Source organism: Sylvia atricapilla, chromosome 17 (assembly GCF_009819655.1).
Source record: "Sylvia atricapilla isolate bSylAtr1 chromosome 17, bSylAtr1.pri, whole genome shotgun sequence".
NCBI classification, from domain to species: domain Eukaryota; kingdom Metazoa; phylum Chordata; class Aves; order Passeriformes; family Sylviidae; genus Sylvia; species Sylvia atricapilla.
Genome location: NC_089156.1, coordinates 11,495,324 through 11,515,960, shown reverse-complemented (window position 1 = coordinate 11,515,960; position 20,637 = coordinate 11,495,324). Strand labels below are relative to the sequence as shown.

Below are 20,637 nucleotides of genomic sequence, written 5' to 3'. Positions count from 1 at the left end.
TCTCTATATTATATCTAATAGATATATAATAATATATATGCAACATGTATATAGTATGTACTAATATATATTATAAATTGCCTATATTACTTATAGCTATAATAATATAATTATATATAAAATATAATTCTTATATATTACATTTTTTATATAGTGCATATAGTATAGGTACATAAAATATGCAAAATGCATATATATGTATTAAAAATATATATATAGGCACAGGCAGAACCATAGATACATATGTCTACATGTACATAGAGAGGACACTCTCTCTATATATATATATATAGGTGTATATATAGATATATTTATGCTAATAAATATAGATTTATAGATACATTTAGCTAATTTACTGCCTTTCTCTGCCCCACAGCTCAGGCCCAGTTTCCTGCCAGCAGCTCTGTCATGGCCCTGGCCCTGTCATCAACACCCTCCCCAACAACAAAGCAACACAAAAGTATTTTAAATATTGCTCCTTTAATAATCTACATCCTGGCAGTTGCTCCAAGGGAAGACACAGCTGACAGGAATTTGATTCTGCCCCCGCATCTCTCCACATCAGTAATTCCTTATTGCTGCAGACTTCTCTAGCCCCTGGCTCCCGTAGGCCACGGTTAGATTTAATTCTGCTAATTATCTTAAATATAAAACATAATGCAACCGATCCCTTGACATTGCTGTAGTAATAAAAAATAGAAAAGGGAGGGGGGAAAAAAAAAAGTTTGTCTCCTTATTGCCTGTGTGTGTCAGTAACTGCTTTTCCCTAAAAGCCCTGCTCCACGTGCTGGGGAAGGGGAACGTTTCCCTTCCTGCTGAGGGCTGATCCCACGCCAAAATTAAGTCAAATATTCCTCAGGCTGGAAAAAGGGGAATTTAAAAAAATGGTTGCAAGAAAAGCCCACCAGTTTCCTACTGTAAAACCAGTTCACAGTTCTCGGAAAGGGTCTGAGCAGTACAGTAGAGCTACATTTACTGAAAACTTCTAGTGCTGATAAAGTCCTTAAAAAACAACAAACAAAAAAATGAACCCAAACGAACCCCAAATTAAATTAAACCGGGAGAGCCGGCTGGCAGGCGAGGAGGAGGAGGAAAAAAAGGGGGAAGAGAAGAAGGAAGAGAAGAAGGAAGAGAAGGAGGAAAAGGAGGAGGAGAGAGCACTCAGCAGTGCTCAGGGAGCACAGGAGCTCCCGCCACTCTACAGTCGAGAAAAAGAGAGAAAACCAAAAATAAAATATATCCCTTAACCCCCCCCTGCAGCGTGGGGCTGTGTGCAGGCCGGGCGCTGAGCAGACCCCGCGGGTGAAAGGCACAGCAGCGCCAAGGCAACGTCATGTGGGGCATCTCCGGCCTCCCTACGGCTGCAACGACAAGGAACAAAGCCAAAAGTCACCGATTTGTGCATCACCACCACCACCCACCCCTGGCCCAGCTCACCCGGGCCCCACCTGCCCCAGGCCGGGTTTCTGGGCGATGGGAGGTTTTTTGAGGATCCCTCGTCGCGGTGCCGGTGCTGGCCTGGTGTCCCCGTCCTCGGGTGTGTCCTCACAGACCCCGGCCAGAGCGTAGTGCTGCTTCCTCAGCTCGCCCAGGCGGACCCGCTCGCCCTCCAGACGCTTCTCCAGCTCCAGCACCTTCACCTGTGCCCAAAGAGCCATCCTGGGGCCTGTGCTGGGGACAGAGGGACCCCCACGGCAGGGCTGGGTCTGTCCACAGCCACGCTGGGTCCGCCTCGGGGCCCTACCTGTGTTTCCATCTCCTCCTTCTTCAGCTTGATGAGGGACATGCCCGAGAAGTCCATGGTGTCTGCGGGGGAAAGCAGGTTCCTACTGAGTGCACCCCTCACAGAGGACCCTCACACGCCACAGAAGAGCTGGACAGACCCCTTGGGGTGTTCCTCAGGCCAGAAAGGGATTTGGGGTGGGTTTTTTTTTTACCTTTTCCTTGCAAAAAGCCCTCACCTTTCTCCTCTATCTGCTCCTGGCCCGATTTGGTGGAAGCCACCACATTTGCTGCCATCTCGTTGACGTTGCGTGAGCACTCCTGGAGCCTGGCCAGGTTCCTGCTGCTCTTCTCAGCCTTCACCTGCAAGGAGCACAGGAATGGCTGTGCGTGCCCACCACGACCCCCCCATGGAGCTCCAGGGAGCCCCAGGAGGAGGCAAAGAGCTTTTGGGCATGAAAACCTGGCAGTGGAAAGAATGGCTAGATGGAGACAGATGGGAAGGTTTATCCTCAGTGATCCCATCATGGCCAGACAAGGTGATCCCTGCAAAGCCCTTCAGCCCCAGGGCACCAAACCAGCTCTGCTCCCACCTGAGCCAAGCACTCAGTGAAGACACAGCTCTGGTGTTTTAACTGTGCTCCTAATTTTAAAACCATCTGGTGTAAAAATCCCTATGGATCCCCCTCCCCCCCACACCTGCATCTCTGTGTGCTCACTGAAGCCTCCACCCCCTCAATTCCAACCCCCACCAACAGGAGAGGTGGCCAGGACTAAAGTCCTCCATCCTCAGTCCCAGCTCCTGCAGCTGCTTTTCTGGATTTCTTGGTAGTTATTAACATTTTCTTTACATAACCAGCTTGACAGGAGGAAGACGGGAGGTTTTCCACATCTTCATTTCCAAGGCAAGCCTCAGGTGTGGGAATATTAATACACGGATTAAAATCACAGACTGAAAAAACAGCGAGAGCTTCCCTTCTCCCTGCTCTGGGAGGCTGCAGGATTGGCAGAGAGGATGGGAACTCTGTGGGACAGAAGGAGGAGACACCCAGAGGATGCTGCAGGGACACCCACCTTGGAGGCAGCCACCAGCTGGGCTGTGCTGGCAGCGATTTCGTGGGAGCAGACGATCAGCTCCTCGTATTTCCCCGTGTGCAGGACGACCCTGTCTGCAGACTCCCTGCGGTGGGGGTCAGAGGGGGATCGTGTCAGAGGCACAGCAGAGCAAGGGCAGACGATTTATCTGCTGCCAATACCCTCAGAAAGCAGCATCTGGATCCAGCAGCTTTGTAATTACGGAATCAAGGAATTGTTACGGTTGGAAAAGATCTCCGAGATCTTTGAGTCCTGCTGTTATTAAAGCTCATACACAAAGCAATTATTCAGATCCAGGCGATTTGGGCAGAGGCAGGATTTTGTTTTCATAATGGATGAGGTTTTTAAAGCTTTGCCCAGAAGACCCCACACACATTTCCTGCACTGGCACAGGGAACACCCAGCCCCAATCCCAACCACCCCATCCACAACCATCTGAGCAGGAACTGGAACAACTGTCCAGGACTGGGAAAACTGGGGATTTGATTTCATATTTTGCAGACGGGGAGGAACTGCCATCCCAAACTGGGCTGGATGTGATCCAACCCAGGCTACGATACCCCATGAGGAATTAGCAATGAACCAAACTGAGGGTCCATCAAAAGCCAGCAAAGCTCTCCATAAGGAGCCAGCAGTGGTGCTCTGTGACACCTCAGCAGTGGGAATTTTGGATGATGGGGTGACAGAGAAGCACGAGCCAGCCCTGGGAGCTGTGTCTCAGGGAAAGCTCCTGGCCTGGGGGTACCTACACGAGCTGTGTGGCTCCCCAGCCCACGGCCTTGGAGGCAGAGATCAGCCCTTCGGTCCAGCGTGAGTTCTTGGCATAAAACTCCTGAGTTGTTGCTGCCCCCTGTTGTTATGAGAATATTATGGCCTGGATTAACTTGTGTCTTAACATACAACATCATATTAAATGTATTAAATATCCATATAAATCTGTATATAATATTAATATTCATATATAAATATATAAATTAATATATTAAGTCATAAATCAAGGGAACGACAGCATTCCTGTGCTCTTCATGCTGCTCTTACTGATTAAATAATTATCAAGAAAAACAACATCAGAGTCCCAAGCCTACAAATTTGAGCTGGGTTTGGTTTAAAACACACAAGTTTGGGCCATCATCTTTAGAAGGACAAGGCTGTGCAAGGGTGACAGTGATTTCTGCAAGACAGCACAGGGCTGAGCAGCCCATCTCCAGCAACTGGGACTGCCAGAGTGCTGCTAACATGGGAAACCATGAAATCCAGAGTGTTTTTGCAAACTGGGGGAAATTCTCCTGTATTTCATGTCAGCACAAAGAGATAAGTGTAAGGGAGGACTCACCCGGCCACTTTCCACTATCTCCTTCTGTAGGTTGGTAGATGTTGTTACAAGAAGTCTGATAGCCTGGAATGAAGGAAAACAGGTTTTGGGGTTTGATGGGGGTCTTATAGAGGAAGATTGATGCTGCCACTGGTAGGAGGTTACAGTTTTGTCACCCCAGATGGGTTTCTGCAGCACTGACCTTCATTAGATCCGTGCAAGAGTTCAGAATCCTGGAAGGAAGCAAGAGAAAAGTGTTCAGCATCCAAGGAAGCTTTGGCCTCAGAAAATGGTGCTTTTTTTGAGAGCAGCCAGCCTGGTTTGGAGTAGAGCACAGCCCAGCAGGGCACACATCCCTCCCCAAAACTCACCGCTCGTTCACTTCCAGCTTAACCCCAGAGCTCTCGTTCCTGGCCTGGCTCATCATCTCCTGTTGGGAAACACAAGAGGAAGGGTTGGGTGTCATGTTGGGGTGAGAAAGGTGGAGGAGTGATGGACACTCTGCCACCCCAGGGCCCCAGGATGGCCCATCCTGCAGCTCTGTCTCACCTCTATCCTCCTGACAGCATCCTCAATCGCCTCCGAGGTGGAAGCCATCTCCTTCTCAACCATGTCCCCCAGCTCCTCCTGCTTGATGTCCAGGCTCTTGGGTCTCAGCTCCTGCCAGAGGAGGCAGCAGCCATCAGGAGGTTATAGGCAGAAAAACGGAAGGGAATATTTATAAGGAATAACTACAAACCAAGATATCCAATTCCTTCCTGTCCTCGCCAAATAATTAAAAGCTGCAGGAGCAGCTTTAGGTGAAGGCACATGTGCCACCAGCTTGCAGCAAACGTGGCATGGGGACCTCAGAGGTAAGAAATGCCCCAAATCAAGGTGACAGAACTCCATCAGAGGAGCAGTTTCTGCTCCAGAGAACTCTGGGGAACTGAACAGTGGCGAAAAGGAAAAGACTAATAGGGGCTTCACGAGGAGAAATATCTGAAAGATGGGAAGTTCCCTTCCACAGGAGTTACTGGGCTCAAAGACTTCAGCTGATCTGAGGGCAACCAGCTCTGTGCACCACCAGGAAAGGTCTCAGTGCTCAGAGGCTGAGATGGCTCAAGGAAAGCACCACAATTTGTGGGTATGGGGGCCAAACCACCCCAAAGTGTTCCCTGGGACCCACCCTGCCAGCCACGAGTGGGAAGCTGGCTGTGCTGGGCTCCATCTCCTACCTGAGCCAGCTGCAGGACCCCTTGCAGTGCCCCCCGGACATCCCCCAGCTCGGCACTGCCCAGCCTCTGCCTGTCCTGCAGCTTGTCCAGGTACTCCAGGCTCCGCTGGCCACACTCCTGGCACGTCTCCGTCAGCCCTGCACAGAGCACAGCTTGGTGCCAGCCCTGCCTGGGCAAGGGGTCCTTCATCCCAGCCCTGCCCACCCTCATCTTCCTCCTCCCCTCATCCACAGCAGCATCTGGCAAATGTCTTCCAGGAGATTACAAATGAGCAATGTGGCCCAGGGATGGGCACTAGAGGGCAGGGAATTTCAGGAAGGGGAGCACGAGAAATGTGCTGTCCTTGGTAAAATCTTATGCCCACCTCCACAAAATCTGTCCCTGGCAGAGGGGGCTTTGGCATGGTCTCCCTAAAGAAAAGGCCCATGAGAAGAAATCCCCCCCAGCACCCCCTGCATTCCTGCACTCACGGTCAGCGTGGTCCGTGGGGGCCAGGTGGGACGTGGCACTGCCGTTGACTATGGTGTCGGCTGTCAGGTGTGCAAAGAGGGCCAGAGCCCCCACCAGCCCTGCAGCATCTGCCAGAGACAGCACAGGGTCAGGAGCTGCCAGCCCAGGGTACCCCCTGCCAGGTCCTGGGGGCTGCAGCTCGTCCTTGAAGGCACTCAGGGATCAGTACAAGACTCATAGATGTTGGGATTGACCCCTCCAGCTTGAACCAGCACACGGGAACCCCCCAGCCCCACCCATGTCCCTGTGTCACCAGGGCATTGCTGCTTGCCAGTGGCACCAGGGGCTGCTGGATGTACAGAAACATGAGCAAGCTGGGAGCAGTGGCAGTCCCAGCCCCAGGTACCTGCCATGGAGGCCACGTACTGCGCGTGCCCCTTCTCCAGGGCATCCGTGGACTCCAGCGCCGCCTGCGCCCGGCTCAGCAGGTAATCTGCAAGGAATTTCATTCCCTTAGCACGGCCAGTCTGGTGTGTGTCTGCACCAGTGCTGACTCCATGAGACACCACGGAGTGTAAGCGTATCCCTAGCTAGAGAACAGCACTAAAACCTGAGCAAAACAGTGCTGAAGGTGAGAGCTAAAAATTCATCCTGGGAAGTCTGACCCCAGCCACCTCAGGCATGATGGAAAAAACGCCATGGCAGAGCTGAGATGTAACATTTTCTGTCCAGGAGGGAGAAGGCACAGCGTGTTTCAACCCCTGGATGAGCAGGACATACCTGGGGAGCTGGTGCAGCGGAGGTGCAGAGGGTCATCCAGCTTGGCCATGGCATCACGGAGCATCTCCTGGGCTTCTCTCACTGTCTCCTGCAGGACTCCAAACTGCTCCTCCAGCAGCTTCTGCTGCAGGCTCTGCTCCTGGTTGCTCTGTGAGGCAGGAACAGTGAGTAGCACAGCATCTCCATCAGCAGCACATCCCTCAAGAGCCCCTTTCCAGGATTAGACCCAACCCTCCCACGACTGTGATATCCCACTGGCTATATCGGCTGGCACCCCCCTGACATCTCACCCCGCTGAGCAGAGGGGCAGTGGGCTCTTCACACAGCAACTGTACCTTCTCCAGGAGCCTGCCCTGGAGCTCTCGGATCTCCCTGGTGGCCTTGTCTGCCTCCTGGCTCAGCTGCAGCTCCTTCTCCTCGACGAGGCCACGTGTGGACAGCAGCTCACACTCCTTCTCACTCACTGACCGCCTCAGCACCTCCTTCTCGGCGTGCAGAGCATCCACCTGGGCACTGAGCTCCACACCTGCCTGCCACGGGGGCCAGGACACGCTGTCACCCCCCTGTCACTGCTGGGAGCCCAAGGGGTTGGGGGGAGCTCCGAGCACGCCCAGCTCGTGACACTGATGGGCTGAGCCCTTGCTCAGCCCTGTGACAGCTCACTGGGACAGCAGTGGTGGCAGCTCCATCCCCCCGTGGCAGGGTTTGTGGGGTCCTGGCCCCGTACCTGCTTGGCGTGGCTGAGCGAGCGCTGTGCCTGCTCCAGCTCGTCCCGACGGGCGTCCAGCTCCTGCCTCAGCTGCTCCATCTGCAGGCTCTGGTCCTCCAGCTGTGCCCACACACCGTGCCCAGGGCTCAGCCCCTGCCACGCCCCGGCCCCGCCCAGCCCCAGCCGGGATGGAGGGAATGAACCCACCCATGTTTTGCAGGGAGGGGGTTTTGGGGTCTTGGGAAGGGGGGGGGTGTTTCCTGGAAAGGCTCTTTTTCCCAGGAATTTAGGGAGCAGTCCCCATCTTGAGCCCCAGAGAATGAAAGCACTGAAACCCACCAATTTGCATTGTGGCATTTTCTTGGGGGAAGAAAAGGCAGATTTGGCAAGAGGAAATTAATCATATATTAACACCTTCCACCTAAGAGGAGCCAGGGCAACTCTTGCATGGAACCAGGGCCCAAAAGCAACAAGCAGCCCTTTCCCTTGCTCCCAAACTGCATTTCCCAGGCTGGGGAGGGCTCAGTGGTGGCAGGGAAGGATCCAGAGCTCACCTTCATCTCGGCCTCTCGCTTGACCTGCTCCACCTGGAATGCCAGCTGCTCCTTGACACGTGCCACCTCCTCCTGGCTCTGCTGTGTGACCGTCAGCTGCTTGGCGGTGTCAGCGTTCTGGGGGGGGACATGGGGCTCACCCAGCATTCCAAGGGGGACCCTCACTATCCCCACACTCATTCCAACCCAATTCTGGCTCAGGGGATAATTCCAAGATGCCTTTTCTCACAGCATCCAAATTGCTAGCTGCCAGTGGACATGGATTCAAGGGGTGCCTAGTGCTCAGAGGGTGATGGGACCAATGCAGGCATGAGCCACACCAGTGGTGGCAGAGGGACAAAGGGACAAAAGCAAGACCAAAAAACCCAAAGCAAAGAACAAAACAGGTGAGTGGCAAAACCGGGACACAGGATCCCCATCACCAGCATATCCCTGGAGAGCCCCATTCCAGGACTGGAGCCAAGCATCCTGTGATTGCTCGTACAAGTGATATCCCACCAGCTACACTGGCCACAGAAACCAGCAGAAACAGACCAAACAGCAGCAAAACACCCCAAAAAACAACAAAAACACCCAAAAAGACCATGATAGAAGAAGGAAAGGGTGCTCAGCTCTTCCCTGGATACCTCAACCCCAAAAGAGAGGGCTTTAATTCTGGGACACTGCCCTCAGTGTCAGTCCCTGCCTGCAGAGGCAGCAGCATTACCTTCCTCAGGAGCTCAGCATGGGTGTTGATGAGCTCACTGTGCTTCTCTTTCAGCTTCGTGTAGCGGATCTCGGTGGCGTTGGCTTTCTCTGCGGGGGTGAGACACCCACAGTGACCACAAGGGCAGCCCACAGGCCCTGGTCACCACAGGACACCCCAGGGCACCTACTCTCGGCCTCGGCGCAGAGTCGCTGTGACCTGTCACTGTCCTGCTTCACCCTCTGCAGCCTCTCCAGCTCATCCCGCAGCTGCTCGTTGTCCACCAGCGCCTTCTGCTTCTGCTTGCGCTGCTCCTCCACTTCCCCCTCCAGGCTGTTCACCTGTGCCTTCAGCTGGGTGATGTAGCGCTGTGCCTGCAGGGGTCAGCAGGCATTGGGGCACGGCCCTGCCCTCCCCAACACCCCTAAGTGCCCCGCTGCAATTTGGGCAAAGCAGTCATGGGATGCACAGGAAAGATCTCCCCTCTACCCCTGCAGTCACTCTGTCCCTGTTGATAACATCAGGACAGCAAGGGACAGGTCTCACATGCCTCCACCCCAGCAGGAATCACATCCTGGCACCGGGAGAGGTCCCAAAACACAACACTGGATGCCAAGACCCCACTCCTGCTGCATCCCTTCAGCATTTCCACAGCAGCCCAGCCCATCCTCCCACCCCAGCTTGCTCCCCAGCCAGGCTTTACCTCCAGTTTAATCTTCTCCATCTCTGCACGGAGCGTTTCCAACTCCTTCTTCAGGCCCTCGATCTGTGCATCCCTGTGGACAAAGGCAGGTTGGTCCCACGTGGCAGCAGCCACTCACCCCTGCTGGCTCCCCCCATACCTGTCGTCCCAAACGCCGTTGGGGGGCCCGAAGGTTTGCTCAAACAGATCCGAGGTGATCTGGGGGAGGACAGAGGGTGCTGAGCTGAGCCAGGACACAGCAGCCTGCCCCCCATCCCAGCCCCAGGCCCCCACCTGTGGCTCCATGGTGGAAGTTGTGCTGATCTCTATGAGGTTCTCTGGCTCCTCATCCTCGGGGGCTTCCTCAGGGATGACGACCACCGGCTTCACGTGCTCGGCCAGCGCCGACGCCCGCAGGAAGTTTGGGGGGCTCTGGAGGGACAAGAAGTTGCTGCAGCCTTGCAGGGGGTTCAGGAACTGCCAGCAGGCTGAGTGCCAAGGGAAGGGAGGGAGCCAGCCCTGTGCTGACAGCACCAGAGGGTCCCTCTGCAGTGTCCCCAAACCCATCCAGGGGGACACCCACAAGCTCTCCAGAGCACCACACCAAATCCTGCCATACCTCGGGCAGCCGAGGGATCTGGATGAGGCGCTTGAAATACAGCATGTCTGATGCCTTCTTAAAGAAGTTTTTAAGGCTGGAGAGGAGGGAAAGACAAAGGGGAGATGAGAGGGGGCTTGGAAGGAGGGAGGGGAGCCCACCACCCCACCTGGGCCCCGGTTACCTGCGGAACTGCTCATGGAATCGGTCCCGGTGGCCCTGCAGGGTGTCGGCGGGCAGACCTGGGTGAGGAGGGACAGCTGTCACCGAGCCAGGGCTGCACGTGTTTTCTCATGCACCCAGACCCCTCCACTGCAAAAGCCAGCAGGGTAAAAGCCAGGAGGGAGTGGGATGTGAGGGGTCAGGATGGGAGTGGGGTGTTCCCATCCCCGGTACAGGCATCAGGGATGCAGCACAGGGAGATGTGGGTGTTGGAACTCCAAAATACCCACAGGAGGCTGCTGGCATGGTGCTGCCCAGTGATCCCATGCAGGGGGGTGGCAGGCCAGGGCACGTGAGTTTGAATTAATGAAGAACAAGTCCTTCTAATTCCTTTATCTGGAATGTCTGTGTGGGATGGGGCAGGCCCCTAGAGCCCAGCTGGGACACAAGCACACAGTGATGGATGCCTCAATCCACAGCAGCCTCATGCCCAGCTCCAGAAGCCCACCCTGGGAAAACACCAGCACGGAGCACATCCCCGGGACTCACAGGAATGCAGCTTGAACATTAACTTGACCGAGTAGTGGTAGAGGTGGCTGCAGTCCTGGATGACCTGGATGAGGGGGGCCAGGCGGCACTGCACCGCCGACATCTGCGACACGGCCATCGAGGTGTTGAGCTGCCTGAAAACTGAGGGGAGCCGTGTTTGTGTTTGCAGAGCTGCCCGTGCCCGGCCACAGCGCTTGATCATTAACCACGGCGGATGTGGGGCACGGGGAAATGCCCAGGCTGCTGCCCTGAGCTGACAACAACCCCACTCCGGGCAGCAAAAACACCCCAAGGCACCACGCTGGCCGAGGGAAGGGGTGCTCAGCTCTGTCACGGATACCCCAACCCCAAACACGAGGGGTTGAAGCCCAGAATGCTGCCCTCAAGCTGCTGCCTCGCGACACAACAGCTGGGGAAAATGAGAGGTTTTGCTCCATTCCATTTAATCATGCAAGGATCTGGGAGAGGATCCCAGGGCAGGGGACGAGCCCGGTGTCACCGCAGCCTCGCCTGCCCCTGCTCAGAAACAGATCCCTTCCCTTGGCAGGGATCCAGGCAGCACATCCACCCTGCCTTCTTCCCCGCTCAGCTTTAAAGTATTTATGAATATAAATTCTCTGTATAACTGGGTCAGGAGGAGAAGCAGGAGGCTGTTTGGAGCCGGGAGCACAGTCTCTCCTGCTGTGCCCTGTTTTCCAGGACAGCTCCGTGCTCCTGACTCTCGACAGAGGAAGAATCTGCCACCTCTCTAAGCCATCTAAAAATTCCTAAGGAGGTGAGAGACACGAGCAGGGGCCTCCAGCCCTCCCTAGAGGCATTTCAACGAGAGGAAATGAGTCTTTAAAAAGAAGTACAGCCCCATCCTCTGGTTCAGAGGGACAGAAGGCATTTGTGTAATGCATATGATTACTGGGGTTGTAGAAAAAAGAAATAAAAACATATTTCAGAGCAGCTCTGCTCTGAAAACAACACTGCCTTGCTCAGGTGAGTTCAAAGGAGCCACATGCTCTAAGTATTTTCCTACAGCTGCCTCTACAGAGCTTCAGCAGGGGAATCCAGCTGAGAAACCACCTCAGAAATCTCATGGGAGGTGGAGGAGGAGGGACCTGAGCCTCCAACCTCGGCCTCCCGGAACTCCATTCCCGACCAAAGAGCGAAACTATTGCTCAAGAGCCCCGGGGCGAGCGGGAGGGACCTGCCCCTGCCGCCTCCTCACCTGACTCTGACAGCTTCAGCTCACAGTCCAGGTAGTCAAACATCTCAACCGTCAGCTGGAAGCTGCCAAAACAAACCAAAACTCCATCACTGGACAGCAGAGACAGCTTTGCTCCAGCTGCTCGTGCTCACTGAGAGTCCTCACGATGGCAAGGGTTGTGACTGACAAGAATTTGGGGTTTTTTCTCCCTGCATTTACACCCCACAGTGCTCTGTGGGTGCAGGAGGAATCAGGCACCATCCAAACAATTCCCTGTCCTGGAGTGGTTTTGTCAGCAGGGCACTGCCAGCTGGGGGTCATGGAGTTGGTGACCACACCCTGGGCACTGGGCCCCACCAGGACACTCACATGTTGTTCACATCTGTCCCTGCAGTCTTTTCCAGCACCTCATCCGACACTTCAAGGCCCGGGGGGAACTCGGGATGCTTTGGAAAAGGAAGGAAAAAGCCATCAGTCGCTGCTAATGTTCTTACTGGTGTGGCACATCCCCTCGTTCCGGTGGTGTGGAGGTGGCAGAGGGTCTCACCTTGACATGGAAGGAGATCTTGGTGAGCAGGAGCCGTGTGTAGATGCTCACCAGCTGCCCATACCTGTCGTGCAAATGGCCCTGCAGAGACACCAGGGGAGACAGGGGGAATCCAGAGTGATGTCACCACATCCAGCAGCTCCCACACGAGCCAGTGGCTCCACCATGCACACAACCATCACCCAAAGAGACAGCAGGTTATTTCAGGTAGTGTTTCATCCTCTCTGTGCCCACAGTGTTCTTCAGCAACCATCTCCAAACCCCCTGGGAGGCACAAACCTCCACTCCTCCCCACTCACCCACAGGTCCCCCGTCTCTCGGATGTTGCTGCGGTACCTCTGGCAGTCCTGGAGAACCTGGGAACAAAAAAATGACAAGGATGTGGCACAGTGGGGCTGGCAGTCTGCCCTGAAGCTGGGGAAGAGGAGGGATCCAGCCCCTTACACCACTGCAGCTCTGGGAGAAGTTCCAGCCCTCCCGTGGCACCCAAAGGTGGGGCATCTGCATGGGGAAGTTTCAAAGATGGGAGACAACAGAGTGCCAGGAAAAGGTGGCTGAGGTAGGGAAGGGATCCCACTCCCTGTGCAGAGGGATGCTGGCAAGAGCCAGAAATGTCCCCCTGGCAGTGAAGCAGCAGGGACACTGCTGAGGGGACACTCACGTTGGGGTGGCCGTCACGCAGGACCTTGTGCAGCACGTGGCAGAACTTCCAGCTGAGGATGGCACTGCTGGGCAGGGGCAGCCCAATGGCATAGGACCAGAAGGTGAACGCTCCCTTCTCGTGGTGTGTCCCCAGGATGATCCCTTCCAGAGCAGTCAAGGCCAACTGGATACACACAGAGCAGGGGACGGCCGGGCTGGGACTGTTCTTGTTCAACTTCTATTGAAAAGGGGACACTGGGTGCCCTGTGAGCACAGGGATCACCAGCATAATGCTGCACCCCCAAATACAACCCCCAGATAAGACTCCCCCATTTGTCATTTTTGGGTGCACCTCCTCCTGTTGAGGGCACACTGGGGCCCTCTGCATTTTACCACCAAAGAAATGCAATTTTATTGCCCTGATTGTTTGCCTTTTCACTAAAGGATGAGCTTGTGTGATGCCAGCCCCCAACCAAGCTCTGCATGGATATATTTGTCTCCCAAATCTCCTGTGGCTGCAGCACCAGGGGATGACACCCTCACACCCCAAACTCCTCTGTGCTGTCCTGGGAGCCAAGGGAAAGGATACGGCGGGCATGTTTCTCCTTCACTGGTGCTTCCTGTGTGTTTATGGCTTTGCTGATGCTGATGGCCTGCAAGAGGAGGGGAGAGTGGCTGTCAGACATGGTGTGACCCCCACGGCCACCCCGACACCCCAACGTGCAGTGCTGATGCTTTTAGAGAACACCCTGAATTTTAGAACACATTTGTCACCTCAAAGTCATTTGTAACACATCAGAATAGGCCTTTTCATCCACAAACAAAGCATCCATTAAACCCCCCCCATCGCCAGCAGGATCTGTCAGGATGTGACCACTGCTGCTGGTGCTCCCGGCTGTCCCTGTCCCAGGAAACCAATTTTTGCATTTTTGCAGCCTGAACTCAGTGCCGTGCCCAGGGAACATTAAAGCACAACAGTGAGATGCCAAATTCCAGGGTTGTTTGTGTAATCAAAAGGAGCCTTTGAACCACGGGGGAGTGGTTTGGGTTCTTTTGAGGATGTTGCTGCGAGCAAACAGCATGTGGGGAAAAGCAGCCCCCAAGCAAGGAGGGAGTGGCGGCCTCAATGCCCATCTTGATGGAGCAAAAATCCAGAGCAACGTGATTATCAGAGGAGGATTATCTATATTTTGATATGTTTGATCACAGCACACTTTCAATTAAGAATTTACTCCAAAAGACGACCCCAGACTGGGGTCGGTTGCATCTCCCATGCGTTGGTGGGTTGCAAATCCAAGTTGCTGTGTTTGATGAGGATCTTCCTCCTCCTCCACAGACACAGCTGAGCTGCTTCACCCTCGCAGGAGTGCTCAGGCTGTGCCTGTGTCCATGAGCCCTCTGTCCCCAGCAGAGGAAGAAGGTCCCAGCTGGGAAGGCAGGAAGCAGCCCTGCTGCCAGCACTTGTGCCGGAAGAGGAACTCGGTCCCTCCCTGCAGCTCCACAGCCCTAAAACCTTATAAAAATCCTATCTACCTGCCCAGGAAAGCACCTGCTTCCACGTGGCTCCTTGTCCAGGGACATCCCTGAAATTAGGTGCTTTCCTGAAGGAGGAGGAACCTGACTCCGAGTTATTGAGTGCTCCTGACTTATGCAGGAGGAATCCGACACCGAAGGGGCAATGTCAAAGGTGTCCATGCAAAAAACCCACCCCAAAAGACACCTACCCACGAATTGACCATGCCAGCAACAAAACTGTGAATCGTGCCAAGGAGTGAACATGTCCCAAAAGCCCAGCTGCTAGGGAGAGGGGCTGGCTTTGCCTTTCCTGCACCGGGAGAGTCCCGGTGTTACCTCGCCATGCGGGGCCGTAAAGCAGCAGCGGAGTTAAGCCGGTGACTTGCTGTAATCCTCTTATCCCCAAAGGTTAACGAGCCTGGAGTGCCCAGAAACGGGCACTTGCAGCACAGCTGCCTCTCCCAAAATGCCTTCACAGCCACCCAAAAGCCTGGAGCTGGCAGGGGCTGTGCCCTCGGTGGCAGCTTGGCCGGAGAGATGTGCCACAGGTCCTCAGGGATGCCAGCACCTCCCACGGGATCCTGACAGAAAGGATGGTTTATCACGGACCACGGAGCAATCCAGCCAAGGCAAGGAAGGATTTGGAAACGCGTCTTGCAGCAAAGATCTGCTGAAGGAGTTACTGCATCTTTAGTGAGGTGTTTTGCTTAGAGGCAGCAGGGCAGACACATCTCCCAAAGTGGGAGTTTTGCTGCCTGCCCTAAGACAGGCCTGTCCCAACCCATAAATGTTGTCACCTACCCCCAGGGACAGGACTTCAGATGCTCAGTGGGCTGGGACCCTGCTGGTCTGTCCCAAAACTGAGCAGTAATCCCCTCTGGCAGTGGTGGGTTTATTGCATTTATTGCCTTCAGTCTCACTGACAGCCTGACCAGCCAAAATTCAGCCCAGGAGCTGCTGCTGGAAAGGCTGGTTTCATCCTTGGTGATTCAGTGCAGAGGTTTCACTGAGCCATTTCACGTCCAGCACAAGGACTGGACCCATGCAGGGGCAGCCCCAGCCCACCCACAGCACCACCATGAGACATTGTGTCCAGCAGGATCCCAAATAAACCACAGTGGCATCAAACCAAAGCCAGTCCCTCAGGGCTGCCAGCCCAGGTGTGCCTTCACTGCCTCCAAGCATCAGGAGACCCAGGAAAATGGGACAGTGGCACCAGGGACGGGCAAGGGGGCAATGCTGCAGCCTGGGACACCCCTGCTGTCAGGATGTTCCTGCTGGCTGCCTGGCAAAGCCAGGCTGAGGAGGATGGCTCCAAAATGGGGAGATTCACCCTTGACCCAACCTCTTGGGACACCACTGGCACGTCCGGAGATGGGCAGGTCCTGGTTGTCACTGCAGGTGCACAACCAGCCTGGCCAAAACTTTGATGCAATCTGTGGACTGCTCCCCATCACTGACAGGCAGCGGGGTGAGGAGCCAACCCCAAAACCTGCCTGGCTGTGGGGAGCCCACAGGGTGCAGCCCCAGCGCTTTGCTCACAGCCTGCACGTACCAAGCCGGTGACTAAAGCCAGGATCAAAGCACCCAAATGAAGGAGCACAATTTAACATCCACCCTTTCGTTCCAGGCTGCTTTTAATTAGGGCTGGTCCTCCTGCCCATGGCTCCCCAGAGCCCTGGCAGCCCACGGGGTCCCAATCCCCACCTGGCAGGTGAATGCTGGGTGCCAGCACGATGCTACAGCAGGAGGGATTTTTTTGGCAGCTGGGAACCTCCCTGGCCAGGCAGCATGAGAGCTGTCAAAACAGCTGAGCTACAAACTCCAGAGTTCCCTTCCCAATGCTGCTCCTTCCCAAATTACACCAGGAAAACACTACTTGGCAGTCACACACAATGCAATCCTGCAGGTTCCAGAGCTCATTGGATTTTTAACCTTTTTGTTTAAGAAAAGCAAAAACTGGCAGCAAAAAAAGACAAGTTTTTCCTCCTGCCAGGCTGCCGAGCAAGTGCCTGCTGTGGGACGGTGATTTCCTACTTCTACATTACCTACATTTCCTACATCTACATTACCCTGACACAAGACATGGTAAAGCATTTTTAGGGAAAGCAGGTGACCTTCATGTCACCCACAAGGAGCTGGGGTCACAGCAGGGTCAGCAGCTCCTGGTTGTAACCACAGACAATACCCAGGTCCTTACAGAGGAAAAGGTGACGGCGCTCTGGATTCTGGTACAGAATCCTAAGGCAGCAGAGGGGATGTGCCATCAGCACCCCTGTGGCACAGAGATGAGGAGGGGACATGCCACCAGCACCTATGTGACACAAAGATGAGGAAAGGATGTGCCACCACCAGCACCTCTGTGGCACAGAGATGAGGGGATGTGCCACCAGCACCCCCGTGACACACAGGCGACTGGCAGCCGGCTGGGCAGCTGCTATAATTAGAGGTAAAAGGCAGATCAATACTCATGTTCTGACACTGAACAGTTCTGCTCTCCCTGAAGCACGACTACAGGAAACCACACCAGGATAAAGCACCTTTAGGACAGTTTTTAGCAGTAGTTGGAAAGGTGAGTTCTGGGCAGTGAATGTGACCATCGGCCAGCGAGCCTGGGGTCAGAGAGCTAAATGCCCAGCGACCTCCTTGCCCTGCACATCTCTGCCCACAGCATCCCTGTGACTGCGCAGATCTCCAGAGCACGAGTCCCGGTGAAAAGCCCCAAATGCCCTGGAAGGACGGGGGAAGGAGGGTCCCACTCCTGCCCGGCCGGCACGGGCAGCCCCCGGGTACAGGGGCAGCGCTGCCGCCGCGATCATTTATCAGCGCTGCCCAGCGGGACGATTGAAGGAGAAGCGTCCGGAGGGAACCGGAATTGCCGGTTTTCTCGTGTTGCTCCCCAAACTCAGCAAGCTCCGTTTCCTACCCAGCACCGTGACCCTGCGAGGCCTGAAATTCCCACCTGTCTCCGCTGGCGCTCTCCGCGGCCAAACCAGCCCAGGAGCTGAGGAAGGAACCGCAAAGCAAAGGGGCAAAGGGGAAAACATCTGTGATAAATGCACAGCCTGCAAAAGCAGAGGGGTCAGTGGAGGCATGCGGGAGGACACTGTTATTTCTGCTGGGGCAGCAGCGAGCCCGTCACTCTGTCCATCCCTGCCCATGCGGTCTGAGTACTTCATTTCCCACCAGCCATATGCCAGCCCCACCAGTGCCCGACCGCTGCCCAGCCCGTGGGGGCCATAGGACTACGGACACCCCGGCCAAGCCGGACACGACGGGGCACAAACGCCTTTGGGCTTTGTTTCCACTCTGCCACTCTCCGAGGGTCCCAACAGCCCGATCCCCGCAGGGTGACCCCGGGGGAGCCGCGGGGCAGGGGTGAACATTCCCCGGTGTCCTTGTGGCCGGGGCTCGGCAGGGATGCCGAGATGCCCATTCCCGAGGCGAGGGGCAGCCGCGGAGCCCCCGGGCTCGGCCACGCTCCCGCCGACACCGTATAAAACTTTCCCTGCGTGCTGCCGGCCGTGTTTACCTGCGATAAGGCCCGGGAGGTGCGGGGGGGCGCAGCGGCGGCGCGGGGCCCGGCTGCCCGCGGGGGCGGCGGCGCACGGCGGGGCCGCGGCGGCGGGGACGGGCGCGGGGGCGGCGGGACGGGCGGGTGCCCACGCGGGACCGTCCCGCGGCCGCGCCAGGAGGAAGCGGCGGCGCAGGTGGGGGCGGGGGAGCGCCAGGCGCCGGCAACCGGGGACGGACGGGCGGCCGCGGGGACGGGCAGAGGGACGGCGGCCGCGCTGCCCCACCGGCGCTTCCCCGGAGCTCGGCGAGGACCCACGCCCCCCATCCCAGCTCAGCCCACGGCCCGAGAAGCCCCCGTGCTCGGCGCGCCCCGAGGCGATGCCCGGCGGAAAGGGCCGGCCCGGCCCGTCCCCGAGCCGGGAGCAGAACCAGGGCTAAAGCCGGGACCGTAACCGCGGCCCCGCCGCCCCCCTCCCGCCGTCCTTGCCTGGCTCTTGTCGAACTGCTCCCGCTCCGCCTCTAGGCTGTGCCCGCCGCGGCGGCTCAGCACCCGCGCCGGCACGCTCTTGATGCTGTTCATGGTGGGCCCCGGTCCGGTATCGGCGCTGCCCGGTCCGGTATCCGCCTTCCCCGGTCCGGTATCCGCGCTCGGGGCTCCGCGCTCCGGGCAGGAGCGACCGGCGCCGCCCGCCCCCCGCCCCTGCACTGCGCCGCGCCTCCGCCGCGCCCCTGGCGGCCGAGCTCGGAACTGCAGCGCCCCGCGGGCAGGTGGGACAGCGCGGCCCCGGGGGACACGGAGAGGGGACATGGAGAGGGGATATGGACACGGAGAGGGGACATGGACACGGAGAGGGGACACGGACATGGAGAGGGGACACGGAGAGGGGACATGGACACGGAGAGGGGACATGGACATGGAGAGGGGACACGGACATGGAGAGGGGATATGGAAAGGGGACATGGGCATCGAGAGGGGACACGGAGAGGGGACAAGGAGAGGAGACATGGACACGGAGAGGGGACACGGAGAGGGGATATGACACGGAGAGGGGTCATGGAGAGGGGACATGGATAGGGGACAAGGAGAGCAGACATAGACACGGAGAGGGGACATGGACATGGAGAGGGGACAAGGAGAGGGGACAAGGAGAGAGGACATGGGCATGGAGAGGGGACAAGGAGAGAGGACATGGAGAGGGGACACGAGAAGGGACACGGAAAGGGGACATGGGCATGGAGAGTGTACATGGGCACGGAGAGGGGTCACGGAAAAGGGACATGGGACACGTCCCTTAGCGGCCCCCGCGGGGCACCAGGCACCGAGGTGATTCCCCGGCTCAGGAAACACCAGGAACGGCGGCACCGCCAGCACGGCCGTCCCTTCTCGGCGCCCATCTTCACCCCTCTCCACGGCACCTGCACACACACACAAGGGCAGCTCGTTCTGAGCGCCGGAGCTCCGACACCAATTCCCGTCACCAAAGTCAATGACCGGAGCTCGCACCCACCCTGCGGAAAGGCCGCGGCTGAACAGAAGCTTTGTTGTCTTTAAATAATAATTCAGTCTAAGGATACAATAGCAAAGGGCTCCCTGGAGTATTTGAACTGCTTCCAGAAATAAGGCACCGAGTTTGAAGCACTTCCATCTGAGCATCAGAGAGTGGTCAATAATGCAGTTGGGTTTTAAGTCACTTAGTGCTGAATAAATTAACCCAGTTATTCCCCTAATTCCCATTCCACAAATCCAGGGCAGCTCCGACACAAAATCCTAAGGCTCTGCAGATCCTCGCATCACTTGAGCTCAGTTTTCTACATTGATTTTAAAGTCATCATTTTAAACTCTCAAGGGGTTTAACCTCAGTGAGTTCATCCAGTAACCTCAAACACATTTAAATGCAGCTGTTGCTTGGAAGTTGCACCAACCTCTCTGTGTAGCTGCTGGACAGCTTCAGGGTGAGCATCCTGACATTTGTTACCATTGGCTTTTTAGGGGAGATTCTTGTCATACCCAGAGCAGGAGATTGCGAGGATGAAGCCTGAGAAGGTTCTGTGCAGGTAGAGGAATAAATGCACTGTGAAGGCTTGAGGAAACTTGGAAAGAGCTGGAGCAGCTGAGCTTCCCTCTGTAGGTAACTGTTGAGCAGGCAGGGACAGAGTCTGGAGAACAGCAGCACTCATCAGAATTAGCCACCTAATTCTGGGGCCTTTAATACCTGCAGGAAAAGCTGTCACTGGAGTAATTAAAGAGTAAGCAGAAAATGAAATGAAAGAGTTAACAAGGGGAATCTACGGAGTGTTGTGTTTCTCTGCAATAATTGGTGGCAGTGGATGGAGCAGAAACTCCCACCCTTGGCTGCCCTGGAGCAGGAAAAACGCTGGCACAGGGCTGTGGGAGGGGCACTGGTGTCCCAAAGTGCTCCCAACCTACACAGGAGTGGGCAGCCCACTGGTGTGTCTGTGCTGAGAAATGTCAGAAATCAAGTGCTAAATGTGTTAAATGGGCAAGGGAGACACAGCAAAGTATCACCTTTATTAGCTCATTTGATCTCTTAGTTAAAAAATAAGTTCAAACTGTGATAACAGCACATCTTGCCCAATCAGCAAAGATAAATCCAGTTTAAATGCTAAAAAAAGGGTCACATCATACTTGGCTACCTCTGCAGTGCAAACAGAGGCCATACACACCTGATCCCATTAACTTTTGTTG

At 55.8% G+C, this 20,637-nt stretch overlaps 1 protein-coding gene across 2 annotated transcripts; it reads right to left on the bottom strand.

The window, feature by feature from the left end:
* Positions 1–461: 461 nt before the first annotated feature.
* On the bottom strand, positions 462–18,619 carry HIP1R (huntingtin interacting protein 1 related). 2 transcript variants are annotated; one of them, XM_066331708.1, is made up of 32 exons: positions 18,418–18,619; positions 13,489–13,552; positions 12,919–13,061; positions 12,557–12,613; positions 12,258–12,338; positions 12,080–12,156; positions 11,732–11,793; positions 10,516–10,656; positions 9,989–10,046; positions 9,826–9,901; positions 9,501–9,638; positions 9,367–9,425; positions 9,228–9,300; positions 8,715–8,898; positions 8,546–8,634; positions 7,840–7,956; positions 7,304–7,405; positions 6,912–7,106; positions 6,577–6,724; positions 6,203–6,289; positions 5,817–5,924; positions 5,347–5,483; positions 4,679–4,789; positions 4,501–4,559; positions 4,332–4,362; positions 4,151–4,213; positions 3,567–3,667; positions 2,797–2,902; positions 1,962–2,085; positions 1,745–1,806; positions 1,449–1,640; positions 462–1,361 (listed from the first exon to the last, which is right to left on the bottom strand). In XM_066331708.1, exons 1-32 carry the CDS (start codon positions 18,508–18,510, stop codon positions 1,356–1,358), a joined length of 3,144 nt encoding a protein of 1,047 aa, XP_066187805.1. In that variant the 5' UTR covers positions 18,511–18,619; the 3' UTR covers positions 462–1,355. The 2 variants fall into 2 exon arrangements, with proteins under 2 accessions (XP_066187805.1, XP_066187806.1); XM_066331709.1 differs by lacking the exons at positions 462–1,361; positions 1,449–1,640; positions 1,745–1,806; ... (5 more) ...; positions 4,501–4,559; positions 4,679–4,789 and having other exon boundaries at positions 5,352–5,483; positions 6,223–6,289.
* Between the last annotated feature and the right edge of the window lie 2,018 nt (positions 18,620–20,637).

Coding starts and splice junctions, on each gene's coding strand:
- HIP1R (XM_066331708.1), bottom strand. CDS start 18,510: ATGAACAGCATCAAGAGCGTGCCGGCGCGGGTGCTGAGCCGCCGCGGC. Junction 2,086..2,796: donor AGCTGGTGGCTGCCTCCAAG/GTGGGTGTCCCT, acceptor TGCTCCTTGCAG/GTGAAGGCTGAGAAGAGCAG. Junction 1,641..1,744: donor AGGAGGAGATGGAAACACAG/GTAGGGCCCCGA, acceptor CTTTGGGCACAG/GTGAAGGTGCTGGAGCTGGA.